This window comes from Panthera onca, chromosome X, assembly GCF_046562875.1.
Source record: "Panthera onca isolate mPanOnc1 chromosome X, mPanOnc1 haplotype 2, whole genome shotgun sequence".
NCBI lineage: Eukaryota > Metazoa > Chordata > Mammalia > Carnivora > Felidae > Panthera > Panthera onca.
This window is the reverse complement of record NC_138357.1, coordinates 111,746,853-111,761,007: the sequence shown is the minus strand read 5'-3', so window position 1 is coordinate 111,761,007 and position 14,155 is coordinate 111,746,853. Positions and strand designations below refer to the sequence as shown.

The window sequence follows — 14,155 nt, the reverse complement described above, 5'->3', positions numbered from 1 at the left end:
CATTTGTTTTTTCATAAGTGCCCTTCCTTGTCCTTCTAAGAAGTCATTTATTCTGCCAGAAGTGACCCTCTGTCCATACTCATCCCCTATTTGATGGCAGATAAGCCCCACATTCTAACTACCTTGAATCGCAATTCTTTGTGAACTCCTGTGCACATGTGTAAATAAATCTCTTTTTTCTCTTGCTCATCTGTCTTTTGTCAGTTTCATTTGCAGGCATCAAATCATTAACCTTAGAGGGTAGGAGGAGGGGTGCCTGGGTGGCTCAGTCAGTTAAGCATCAACCTCTTGAGGTTCAGCATCAATCTCTTGGTTTCTGCTCAGGTCACAATCACGGTTCTTGAGTTTGAGCCCCGCCCTGGGCTCTGTGCTGACAGTGCGAAGCCAGCTTGGGATTCCCTTTCTCTCCCCCTTGCACATTCTCTCTTTCAAAATAGATACACAAACATTTTTTAAAAGGGGGTAGAAGGAAAAGTTTTTTTTCTCTCTGATAGATTAAAGTGGCATGATGTTTTAAACTTCCTCTCAGATGGTTCACAGAGAGAGATAGCAAAGCCAGTATGGCAAAATATTAGAAATTGTTGAATCTGGATAAAGGGCATGAGGGAGTAATTTGTACTCTTTTTTTTTTCCTTTGTACTCTTCCTGAAACTTGCTTGAAATTGTTTCAAAATAAAAAAAAATTATTTTAAAAAAGAAGCAGCTTCTGCATTTATTATCATCTCTACTTTTTCATTTTCTATTTTATTCTATTTCCAATTTCAACACTTTTTATTTTCCAACATAACTATGAATGGGAATAAGGAACTTGAGAGAGAGAGCTGCTTTTTGGGTTCAGGCAAATTATATCTCTATGTCTCAATTTCTTTTTGAGAATAATACCTTCAAAACTATGCTATGTTAACTGAAATAATCACACAGCAATCACACAGTAAATGTTGTTCCTTCCCTTTCCAGGACCAATTCAAATCACATTGCCCTTATGAAACCTTCCCTCATCACCTCCATGACAAAACTTACTTTGTATTGCACCATACATTTAACTAAGTGGCTTTTTCATACATTACATCTTTCAGTTCTCCCAATAACCTTACAATCATTTTCTTTGCCTTATAGATTAAGACATTTAATGGCCTTAAATGACTTGGCTAGGGTCAAACAGTCAGTCAGTAAAAATGCAAGGATGAGAACCAGGTTCTTTTCGTCCTAACTCTTGCGTTCTTTGTTTTACCGTAATTTGACATTTTTCTTCAAGTGTTTTTTTTTTAATTATAGTAAAATATACCATAATTTACATGACATAAAATTTGCCATTTTAACCATTTTAATTGTACAGCATTAAGTACATTCATATTGTCATGCACATTATCAGTACTGTTCATCTACAGAACTCTTCATCTTGCAGAACTGAAGCTCCATCCCCATTAAGCAGTAATGCCCATTCCCCCCTGTGCCCCAGCCCCTGCAAACCATCATTTTACTTTGTGTCTCTAGGAGTTTGACTATTCTAGGTACCTCATATAAGTGGAATCATATTTGTCCTTTTGTGACTGTCTTATTTAACTTAGGCTAATGTCCTCAAGGTTTATCTATATTGTAGCCTATGTTCTTCCCAAGTTTTATAAAACTCTGTGCTCCTGGCATTCACCTGTGACTTAATGTGCCCTATTTCATTTCCCAGTTTATAAACTCCTTGAGGACTGTAACTCTGCTTACTCTTGGCATGGCCACCCTCATAGTGCCTAGTTCATAACAGTAGTCACTGAGCTCTCTTGACTGGACGGCTACCGGCCACTCTAAAGTAGAAAGTGATCCTCCTCTTATATTGTCCATTCCAATTTCATGCCTCCTCTCAACTGCTGGAGACAAGGAAATGGATGAGCATAATTGTTCTATTATTGCAGTGGAAGGGCAGATATAACACCAGAAGTTTCCCTAGGTTGGAAGGATGGCAGAAACATGAGTTTTTGTCATGTACAGTTAGCTCCCTGCTCACTGTAAAAATCACATATGCAATATTCTTTCAAAGAGGAAGGGGGTGGGGTGCCTGGGTGGCTCAGTCCGTTAAGCATCCAACTTCGGCTCAAGTCATGATCTCATGGTTCGTGAGTTTGAGCCCTGCATCAGGCTCTGTGCTGCCAGCTCAGAGCCTGGAGCCTGCTTCAGATTCTGTGTCTCCCTCTCTCTCTGCCCCTCCTCCACTCGTGCTCTGCCTCTTTCTATCTCTCAAAAACAAATAAAAATGTTTAAAAAAAATATTTAAAAAATAAAAGTAAAAAAGAAAGAAATCTTTTAGTATTATGAGGTAAGTGAGAGTTTCGTAATGTTTTTTTCCTCCCCTGAGAAAAATAAAAGTGACTCATCGCATTATGGTAAGAATGAACTCTTTGGATGATTGATCATCCATTCTTGATGTTATCCGAGGGTGAAGTCGCATTTAACTTGTCATGCTAATTATTACATAGTTCCTATAAACATTAAAGGACAAAACAAGGAGAAATGGAATAAGAAATATTTTGAGTCCAGGTTTTAGCTCTGCCACCTACTAGTGACTTTCAGAAGGGGAAGACTTTGCAATCCCTTCTCACTAGCACACCCGTGCTTCCACCTCTGTGGAGCGGCAGAACTTCAAGGGCAAACATGGCTTCAGAGCCCAAGAGAGAATGTAATGTGGTCAGGAGAAGCCCCAAGAAACTCAAAGACCTTCATCTTATCTGACAGGAGATGCTGCTGGACCACATGCCACCAGTCCCACTCCTGAAGCAGAATGTTCAAGGAGTGTGTCCGAAAAGCAGAGGCTGGCTGCTCCAAGGAAGAAAGGCTGTGCTTCAACCAGCCTCGCTCTACTTGAAGAAAGGGCTCTCCCAGAAGAGAGGCAACCTGAAGGATTCACCCAAGTGTTTCTGAGCCAGGACCTCTAGCACACTTTGGACAGTGGTGGCATAAAATAATTGGAGGCAACCTGAAAAGTAAAGTTGTTGAATATACTAAATGACTTCCCTCTGTGTGTCTACAAAAGCCCCAGTAGCACATTTTTCAAATACGCAAGCTCTGAGGAGAATAGGCAACATACAGAATTTTAAAGGACCTCCCTTACTAAAGGGAAATCAAGCAGGCTTTTATTTTAGCAACCTACTTATAACCTTAATCTACTTGTGGTTGTTTTATGTAGTATAAAATATTTGTCATACTGGATTGGGTTTATTAAATCTCATTTTTTTTTTCATTTTTCATTCTCAAATCAAAATGGGAAATGTAGAGAAGAGGGAGCTATTTAGAATGCTCAAAGGGGCTCCTGGGTGGCTCAGTTGGTTCAGCCTCCAGCACTTGATTTCGGCTCAGGTCATGATCTCACAGTTCGTGAGTTCAAGCCTGGCAACGGGTTCTGCGCTGACAGCATGGAGCCTGCTTGGGATTCTCCGTCTCCCTCTTTCTCTCTCTGCCCCTCACGCACATGCACACTTGCTTGCTCTCTCTCAAAAATAAAACTTAAAAAAAAATAAAGCTAGAATGCTCGTAGAACTTTGATAACATCACAGGTTTTTATTTTTTTATTTTTTTATATATAATTTATTGTCAAATTGGTTTTCATACAACACCCAGTGCTCATCCCAACAGGTGCCATCCTCAATGCCCATCACCCACTTTCCCCTCTCCCCCACCCCTCATCCACCCTCAGTTTGTTCTTAGTATTTAAGAGTCTCTTATGGTTTGCCTCCTTCCCTCTCTGTAACTCTTTTTCCCCCTTCCCCTCCCCCCTGGTCTTCTGTTAAGTTTCTCAGGATCCACATATGAGACATCACAGGTTTTGAGACTGAGGAACATTCTCCCAAAATATCAATTGGCACACACTTTTGGTGGCCTACTAAAAAGCCATTCCTCTCTTTTACCTGCCGGCAAGGTCTGTCTTCTATAATAGAGGCTAAAAATGCCAGATACTCCCTCTCCCACCCTCTTTGCAGGTAATGCTGGCCATGTGGCCGAGGTTTGGTCAGTGAGCCTTTCAGCAGCACTCTCTCTAGATGCTTCTGGAAAGATTTTCCATCCTGATGAAAACAAGATATTCAAGTAGAGCTTTCTTTCACACCTCTTCCTTCCTGTCATTTCATAGGCTATTGGAGCAGTGAACACCATATTGCAGCCAGCCTTTCAGCAGCACTCTCTCTAGATGCTTCTAGAAAGATTTTCCATCCTGATGAAAGCAAGATATTAAAATAGAGCTTTCTTTCACACCTCTTCCTTTCTGTCATTTCATAGGCTATTGGAGCTGTGGAGACCATATTGCAGCCATTAAGCAGTAGAGAAAAGCAAACATGCTGAGAACGGCAACATATGGGAATGGAAAGAGCCTGGGTCAGTGACAGCACTGTTTAGCTCAGGATGACCATCTACCTCTAAACTTGTTAGGTAAGACAATAAAACTTCCTGTTATATCTGCCACTCTTAGTTGGGTATTGTTATTCACAGATGAAAGAAAGCATCTTAACTGATTCAGGAAGATTTTAAATACAGTTCAGAGGAAACTATTTTACACCAAATATTTACTAATTCTCCCTCACATATTGAGAAGGCATGTTAGTGAACATAAGCATATGAGAAAGTCCTTATAACATTGGGTTAAAGGGAGGCTCCCAGGGGCACCTGGGTGGCTCAGTAGGTTGAGCGTCCGGCTTCGGGTCAGGTCATGATCTCGCGGTTTGTGAGTTCGAGCCCCGTGTCGGGCTCTGTGCTGACAGCTCAGAGCCTGGAGCCTATTTCAGATTCTGTGTCTCCCTCTCTCTCTGCTCCTCCCCCGCTTCTGCTCTGTCTCTCTCTCTCTCTCTCTCTCTCTCTCTCTCTCTCAAAAATAAATAAACATTAAAAAAAATTAAAAAATAAATAAGTAAATAAATAAATAAATAAATATAAAGGGAGGCTCCCAGCATAGAACCCTGAGGGTTGATCTGGTGATGTCTCAGGTTTTGTTGTTCAGAATGTCTGAGAAAAGACATACTATAACAGTGAAAATGTATGTTAGGAAAATTTTTTGGTTTAGCCAAATTTATTGACACAATTATTGGAAAACCATTCAAAAATAATTGGTTTAGGTTTTTAGAGCAAAGATGACTGCCAATCTTAATTATTCAAGATTTTTCTTAAGGATTTAATTCAAATGTGTCATTTATTCTGATTGTAATGAGAATTTTATTAAAAAATTTTTAATGTTTATTTTGAGAGAGAGATAGAGCATGAATGGGGGAGGTGCAGCGAGAGAGGGACACACAGAATTTGAAGCATGCTCTAGGCTCTGAGTTGTCAACACAGAGCCCGATGCAGAGCTCGAACTCACGACGTGAGCCAAAGTCGGACTCTTAACCGACTGAGCCACCCAGGAGACCTGTAATGAGAATTTTAAATTGTCCTATTTGAAATGCCATTTAAATTTTCAAGATTGAAAATAGAATTCATAAACAAAGCAGCTTTGAAATTGTTTCTGTAATGCCATAGAAAACTCAGATATCTGACCTTATATTACACTTAGTAAAACAGAAAAGGCCATTTGCTGATAAAATATTGTCATTCACAGATAATTACATTATGGAAACTTTAGATTTATGTAATTTATGTGGAACCCACACATTCTATTTATAGATTTGGAAAACTTTATACTTAGCAATTGTCCATTTTACTTCTCCATTTATTTGTTGTGATAAGACATACAGTTTTCCCAAAATGTATTAGATCAAGTTGAACAAATGAAATTAATATGAAAATATCTATTAAAGGATGTTAGTGTCCAAGCTGTCCATCTTTTCTGTCTGTCATCCATCTGGACATAGAAGAGTTTGTTAAATAGAATTAAATATACCCTATGTACCACACCAGTGGTTCTCAATCAGGAAGATTGTATCCCCTAGGGAACATTTCACAAAGTCTGGAGACACTTTTGATTGTCACAACTGGGGAGGGAGCAGGGTGCCACTGGCATCTGGTGGGTAGAGGCCAAGGATGCTGCTAAACATCCCACAATGAACAGGACAGCTCCCCAAAAGGAAGAATGATCCTGACCCAAAATGTCAATAGGGTTGGAAAACTCTGGTCTACAACAAACACTTTGATGTTTAAAATATAATACAGGGGTGCCTGGCTGGCTTAGTCAGTAGACCATGTGACTCTTGATCTTGGGGTCCTGAATTCAAGCCGCACATTGGGGGTAGAGTTTACTTTAAAAATAAATAAATAAAAGTAAAAATCAAAATATTAAATAAAATGTAACACAAACTCATTCTTCATAATCCCTGCAGAGGAAAGAATAGGTTATTATTGTTTTAAAGTCATCTCAAGAGATTCTCAGGGGAAGCCTTGATTCTTAGAAACTGTAAAATATAGGTTGAAGCTTGTATGCATTTTTTGTTTCTTTGTGTGTTTTTAAGTTTTTTAATGTTTATTTAATTTTTGAGAGAAAAACGGAGACAGGGAGCAAGCAGGGTGGGGGCAGAAAGAGAGGGAGACACAGAATCCAAAGCGGGCTCCAGGCTCTGAGCTGTCAGCACAGAGCCCAATGTGGGACTCAAACTCATGAACCGTGATATCATTACCTGAGCTGAAGTCAGATGCTTAACCAACTGAGCTACCCAGGTGCCCCTGGGGTTTTTTTTAAAGTAATCTCTACACCCAACATGGGGCTCAAACTCACAACCCTAAGATCAAGACCCAGATGCTCCACTGACTGAGCCAGCCAGGCTCTCCTGTATCATTTGTTTTATATGAGAAATTCCTTCTTTTTATGTTGTAATATCTTCTTTCAAGTAGATAGAACTTAGATAGAGCCTTCCTTCCTGGAACTCCATCTTTAAAAAATAATTGTGGGGGCACCTGGGTGGCTCAGTTGGTTAAGCATCCAACTTCCTCTCAGGTCATGATCTTGAGCTTGGGGAATTCGAGCCCCACATAGGGCTCTGTGCTGACACCTCAGAGCCTGGAGCCTGCTTCGAATTCCGAGTCTCCCTCTCTCTTTGCCCCTCCCCCACTTGCACTCTGCCTCTTGCTCTCTCAAAAATAAACATTAAAAAAATTGTTTTAATAATAAAATAAAATAAATAAATAAAAATTGTTGTTGGGGCGCCTGGGTGGCTCAGGCAGTTAAGCATCCAACTCTTGATTAAGGCTCAGGTCATGATCTCCGGGACATGAGATCAAGCCCTGAGCGTCAGGCTCTGCACTGGGCATGGAGCCTGCTTAAGATTCTTTCTCTAAAAAAAAAAAAAAAAAAAAAATTGTTTATCTCATCTGTCTGGAGGTGAACCTGAACTTTACTAACATTGCAAAGTGTTCTTCCTAAGGCATGAATCTATAGACGTGAGTTTAGTGTAAATTATATAGCAACAGGAAAATGAATTAGAAAGCTTTCTTTGTGCCTCTGTATTTCCCTGTCCATAGACTAGAAACCTACCTTTCTTGTACAGACAATGTGAAAACATTTTACTTGGAAAGAAAGTGACCATTCAAATCTAAGATCTGATATGATAGAGAATGTCAAGAACACCTAGTTCATGTTAACATTCTTGGTATTCATAATTTAAACGTCTTTTCTTTTTAATCGAGAGTTGGCATACATTTTGTATGCCTTTGAAAATTTAATCTGGAACACAGAGAAGGAAATTTGTTTTCTTTTTAAAGATCTCTAAGGAAAGTTGTTCCATAATCCATCAGGTTGTTCTAATATCTAACCTGTATGAGATATCACATATTATAATGTAGACTGATATAACTAGTTTGGAAGGCAATTTAGCAATATTTATCAACTAACCTCATAAATGTCCATGGCCTTTGAGGCAGTAATTCCTTTTCTGAGAATTTATCCTGAAGTAATTATCCTAAATGTACACTAGGCTTTCTACATGAGATGTTCCTAAAAGTGTGTTTTACCCCAGTGAAAAACTAGAAACTCCTAACTGTACCACAACCAGAATAGTAGAATGGGTAGATTAAATTGACTAACTTTATGTCAGCTTTATATCCACGTAAAGATATTAAAAATTGGGGTGCTCTGCTGGCTCAGAAGAGCATGTGACTCAATCTCCAGTCATGGGTTTGAGCCCCATGTTGGGTGTAGAAATTACTAAAAAAATAAACTTAAAAATTGTTTTACAGAACACATGTGATAACATGGGGCAATATTTTTTCAGTAAAAAATAAAATAGGATATGAAACATTGTTTGCTGCATGATTATAATAGCATAAGAAAAAAATCATTTGAGCCCACACAGGGAAAGAAAGAAAGAAAAAAAGAAAGAAAGAAAGAAAGAAAGAAAGAAAGAAAGAAATCAAGCAAAATCCTGTAAACTCATGTAATCAAAGCTATTTACCCAGAAATTCCACTTCTAAGAGATTATCCTAGGGGAATGATTGGTATAAAGAAATTAATCACTAAGCAAGAAAGTATAAACAACCTTAACATTTTTTTAGTAAAAAAGTGGAAACAACTCAAATGTCATGTCTATGTGGATACCCCATACGTTCACTATTAAATTTGATTTTCTCCTATTAATCTGTCTCATGTCAATTTGATTCTTAGTACAGCTAGAGGGTCTTGAAGGGCAGAGGAAATTCTTTCTCCCCAACGGTTGGCACATTTCACAGTATACTTTCTACTCGCTGGACACCTCTTGACCTGACATTGCTGCAGTTGAGAGATCCTTGGGACAATTACATTCAGCTGGCAGCAGGTGAAATTTCTTACCAGGTGAAATTCCAGCCTCCTGGAATGTCTGTGTGTGGAGGTAAATGGAGCCAGAGTGGTAAGAGGTCTTTTTATCTCTTTCTTAATTTAGATTAGCAGGAGAAAATCCTTGTGGAACTAGTTTCTTGGACTAGGTTACTCTTTGGTTAAATTTAGTAGAGTACTCTTTGGTTCCTGATCCATTTCCTCCCAGAGATGGTCTTTGTTTTCCTCTGTGTCTTTGGTGTCTTTAATGCGCACATGAAGTAAAGGCTGTTGCTCACGGACATGTTGGAAGCCAAAGCTGCAAAATTGGTGGGCACCGGTCGAGCACTTAAAAGGTGTTAGAGTGCTTGCCGCCTCAAGAAGACTCCCATGTTAGGAAAAGTTGGTCACAGAATGGGTTAGATTGACACTAGGTCACCCCTAAATTTCAAGAAAACTTCCATGCAATGAGATATACTGTAAAACAATACAAAATCCCCACACATCCCTCCTAGGTATTAGGGTGGCTGTGCCTCCTAGAGACCCAAGGCCTAGCCAAGGCTGTTAATGTGCACATAAGAGATTTGTCCTTTCATCTTGTTCTATGTTCTAAGAATGTAGCCGGTGTGAAGGGGTGCAAGAGCACCTGGCTTCAGGGGTCCCAAACAAGATCCAGAGGCAGAGAGATGAGTGCTGGTGGAACAAGAAAGGAATGTACTTCAGTGAGGCCACCACCCAGAAGACAACAGACTAGCATCTCAGACTGTCTGCAAAGTGCTACAAACGCTTCCAGGTTTATATAAGGAAAATGTGGGGCAAAGGTGGGTGGGTACCTGTAGGTGGGCAGTGAAGGTCAAGTCTATCACTGTCTTGGAGTCAGTCATGGTGGGGTCTTGCTGGTGCGGGGGCAGTCCTTATTGCTAGAGGGGCTAGTTTTGGTTCCCATCAGGGGATGCTTTGCCCACAGGATCTTCTGTCTGAGTTAAGAGATAAGCTAGAAAGAAGAACTTAATCAATTAGAAAATTTGAGGTCAAAATAGAAGTAGTCGAAGTCCTCTTTCAAGAGCTTGACTTTGTGACCAGTGAGAATATTCTCTTTGGTCTCCACCATTCAGAGGGTGCACTTTCCAGAGTTCTGCAGGGGATCAGTCAAATAGACTGGGGATCCAAATATCTCTCCTCCGCCTCACCGACTGTGGGAAGTTTGTCATAAGAGGTTCCAGCCCAGAGGAACCTTTGTTATATCAACCTTAGTTGCTTGTCAGTGTTGGAAAGTTCCATTCCAGTAGCACCTGCCCTGTGTCATAAATGAGGGAGTCTTTGACTAAAGGCATCTCACCATTTTGTGAGGACTAGAGACACCATTTTCCCTACACCATCCTCACCGCTTGTGCAATGAAGGCCTTTGCTTTGTTAGGCTAATTTTGGGAGTAAACTTTTGAATCATGGGGGCCGTGTAATCTATATCCTCTTTGGATGCCTTGCATCACTGGTTAAACCATTAAGGCTTATTGGTTTGAGTCGCTGTTAATAGATCCTGCTCATCAATGGCTGGAGGATGGATACTTTAAATTGGCTATGTTAAAAAAAAGTCTTTATAGAGAGCTCTCAACTGTCTTATTAGTATAGTGGCAAGCCTTAAGGACTCCCTTGATAAGATGACATAACAGAAATCAGACTTAAAAATAGGGGCACCTGGTAACTCAGTCGGTTAAGCATCTGACTCTTGATTTCGGCTCAGGTCATGATCTCACAAGGAGCCTGCTTGGAATTCTCTCCCTCTCTCTCTGCCCCTCCCCCACTTGCACTGTCTCTGGCTCTCAAAATAAACTTAAAAAAACTTCTTTTTAAATCTCCCTGATATAAAGAAGGAAATTTAGTTAAAAAGATAGGCCAGTCCCTTGATATTCAGGATATAATCTAGTTCTTTAGACAATTAAAAATAACTGTCTTACAAATCTCTACAAAACCAGAAATGCAACTCTAGAAACAAGTCAAAGCACACCTATCTTTACCACTCCCTGAACCTCACCTATTCCTCTCAAAATGTTTGTAGATATTATAAAAGGTCTGGATATTGGAACAAAATTGTCCTGTACTGAAGAGAAAAAAGGAAAATTTGTAAATCACAGTTATCCTGAAATTCTAAGAGAAAAAAAATTTTTTTTAGATTCTCTGTCCCTTGAAATCAAAATAAATCTTATGTCTTTGAAATGTAAACAGAGTGCTCACTTTGGCAGCACACGTACTAAAATTGTAATGATACAGAGAAGAATTAGTATGGCCTTTGAGCAAAGATGACACACAAATTGATGAAGCATTTCAGATTTTTTTTTTAATTAAAAAATAAAAAAATAATAGGGGCACCTGGATGGCTCAGTCCGTTAAGCTTCTGACTTCAGTTCAGGTCATAATTTCACAGTTCTTGAGTTCGAGCCCCACATCAGGCTCTCTGCTGTCAGCACAGAGCCTGCTTCGGACTCTCTGCCACCCCCCCCTCTTGGCCCCTCCCCCCCAAAATAAACATTTTTAAAGAATTATAAATAAAATAAAATAAAATAAAATGTAAACAGTGCCTACTCAAGAATGGGGAAAAAAAGGGCTATGTGTCAGTGTGGGATCGGGGAGGGAGAGGCCTTTTTAAAAGGCAAACTGCTGATAGAGCTCTTAAGCCCAGACTCTAGTGGCTCTGATAACAGGCAGATATGTTCCAAATCTCAACCTTGGAGAAAACTTGTATACTCTGTGCCTTTGTGATGTAAATGTTCAATTCTCATCCTTTCTAGGATGTAAGTCATTTTTTGAAATGCAACTTCTGGGGAGAAATTTTTCAATAGAAAAAAAAATGGTGGCATTTGGAAATTGAGCTCCTAATGTTTTCTCCACAAAGATTAGTAAAAACAAGCTATAAGATTTTTTATTGCATCTTGTCTGTGTATGTGTGTCCATATATGTTGTAAATGTGTAATAGTTTTGCTACCTCTCGATAGTCTTGCCAAAATTAACTTGTAAAAAAGCTCTATGTGGTTGGTTTGAAGGTAAGCACTTATAAGATTGGACATTTAAAACTCAGAAAGACAGAAACTAACCCAAATGTTTTTCAGGTTCACATGATCTGGGGAAATATTCAATATTAAAGCTAATTTAAGATTGTTGGTTAAATTAAAATACACGTTTTTAGAGTTACTAGCATTAAATATAGAACTTTTAGTCTGCCTATGTTCACTGAAAGTCAAATAAATTCATTATTTCTATTGCAAAATTTGTCCAAAAAAACACCCACAATCATGGTTGACTTTGTCTAATGCCTCATAAAGTTTTGTGACTAATCTAAACATAATTGTTAGAAACGAGTAAATTAAATAGATGTAAATAAAGTAAAAAGGTAAGTAAACTTTTAAGTAGCTTCAAAATCTTTGATAACATGAAACTTTAAAATTTTGCTGTTAAATAATGAGTTAGGTTAAATTTATTGATTACCTAAATCACTTCGAAGTAAGATAAAATAATAAACATCAAGTATGAAACATAAGTTTATCTGTTTTTGTCTTATCGCAGAGAAACTAAAGATAAATATGGGTCTGTTAGTAAACTTGGTTTGTGCTTTATTTAAATACGGTACTATGAATAAAGCACATGTATAAAAATTAGGAAATGTATTCATAAGTTTGCTAATACAAAGAATAATCGTATAACTGATGGTTCACAGTTACTACTTTGTTTTCACTAGAAACTAAGGTTTCTAAAAGTTCTGAATTCTAATAAATGTAAATAAGACTACTGGAAATAATCAGGGAAACAACTCTGTTTGCAGGGAAATAAGATGTGTGTTTTTGGTAAGAAGTAGCATAAGAAATAGAAATACACTTTTGTTGAGGGAAAGAAAATAATTTCGTCCTAAAATGGGGCCAGCTGTTTAAACTGAGGACAAAATGTGAATGTAAAAACAGTTGTAAAAGATTTACTGAAAAAGAATCTTTTGAAAGGAATTTTATGTGCGGTCAGTACTGGCTAAGATTAACATAAATTTAAGTTAGTAAATGAATTTTAATATCAAATATTAAAATTGTGTTTTCTCTTTGTTAAAAGGACAAAGTTTTCTTGAACTATTATTCATCTGTTTTTTTTTTTAATGTTTATTTTTGAGAGAGAGAGTGCAAGCAGGGGAGGGGCAGAGAGAGAGGGAGACACAGAATCAGAAGCAGGCTCCAGGCCCTGAAACTGTCAGCATGGAGTCTGACTTGGGGCTTGAACTCACAAACCGTGAAATCATGACCCCAGCCGAAGTCGGACACCCAAGCGAATGAGCCACCCAGGCATCCCTATTCATCTGCTCTTAATAAGAAATTATAAACAAAAGTTTTTCTTTATCGTTAAAGGTATCTGCCTAAAAAACCCAAGGATTCTGTGTTTTGTCAAAATAATTTCCTATTTTTATCAGGTCTGTGATTACTTAAAAAAAACTGAGTCTTAATATTAAAAAAGCTAAATTTTGCTCACTACTATGTAACCTTCCGTATTTGCCTTTAATACCTTTTATTGTCACTTTGGTTAAATGGATAAATATTGTTTCATAATATTTTATGATTTTATTTAATCACATTTTCAAACCTTTTAATAGTTTTTTGACATACTTCCCAAAATCACAGTCTAAAATTAAGTCTTTTGACCCCAATCTCACCAAGATGTTCCAGAGAGTTCCTGGAACATTTCAAAGATTGTATGAGACATTAAACAAATTAGGCTTATTTAGTATGTTAAATTACATCAGAAGCCTTGTCAAATAAGTGATACTAAACCCTCTTAAGATTATATTTGTGTAGATGTTATTGTGTATAAATGTTATTAGGATAATTCTAAAAACTGTATGAAACTCCTAGAAATCTGAAGTCCTGGTATGTTATCAAACTTGAAATGTTGTGTATCACAGACATAACCAAATTTTCTTCCTTTTTTTTTTTTTAATGTTTATTTATTTTTGAGAGAGTGAGAGAGAGCAAGCAGGGCAGGGGCAGAGAGAGAGAGGGAGGGAGAGAATCCCAAGCAGGCTCTGCGCTGTCGGCACAAAGCCTGACTCAGGGCTCATTCTCACAATCCATGAGATTATGACCTGCACCGAGATCAAGAGTCAGATGTTTAGGGGCGCCTGGGTGGCGCAGTCGGTTAAGCGTCCGACTTCAGCCAGGTCACGATCTCGCGGTCTGTGAGTTCGAGCCCCGCGTCGGGCTCTGGGCTGATGGCTCGGAGCCTGGAGCCTGTTTCTCATTCTGTGTCTCCCTCTCTCTCTGCCCCTCCCCCGTTCATGCTCTGTCTCTCTCTGTCCCAAAAATAAATAAAAAACGTTGAAAAAAAAAATTTAAAAAAAAAAAAAAAAAAAAAAAAAGAGTCAGATGTTTAACCAACTGAGCCACCCAGGTGACCCCATAACCAAATTTTCTTGTCAATTACGTTGTAATGAACTGTAATTAC

The 14,155-nt window shown here is 38.5% G+C and overlaps 1 protein-coding gene and 1 non-coding gene across 6 annotated transcripts in view; both read left to right on the top strand.

The window, feature by feature from the left end:
- MBTPS2 (membrane bound transcription factor peptidase, site 2) overlaps positions 1-14,155 on the top strand; it is a 101,059-nt gene that overhangs the window by 50,598 nt on the left and 36,306 nt on the right. For 4 of the 5 annotated variants that reach the window (XM_081793115.1, XM_081793116.1, XM_081793114.1 and 1 more), the window contains exons 12-13: positions 4,258-4,407; positions 8,558-8,780. In XM_081793115.1, the coding sequence (XP_081649241.1) occupies positions 4,258-4,294 (37 nt within the window). In that variant the 3' untranslated portion in view covers positions 4,295-4,407; positions 8,558-8,780. Of the gene's footprint in view, positions 1-2,721; positions 2,970-4,257; positions 4,408-8,557; positions 8,781-14,155 lie in introns of all 5 variants that reach the window. The other variant, XM_081793118.1, reaches the window with a different exon arrangement.
- On the top strand, positions 10,911-11,018 carry LOC145714729 (U6 spliceosomal RNA). Its single transcript, XR_014136946.1, has one exon. It is a non-coding gene; the product is annotated as a U6 spliceosomal RNA (small nuclear RNA).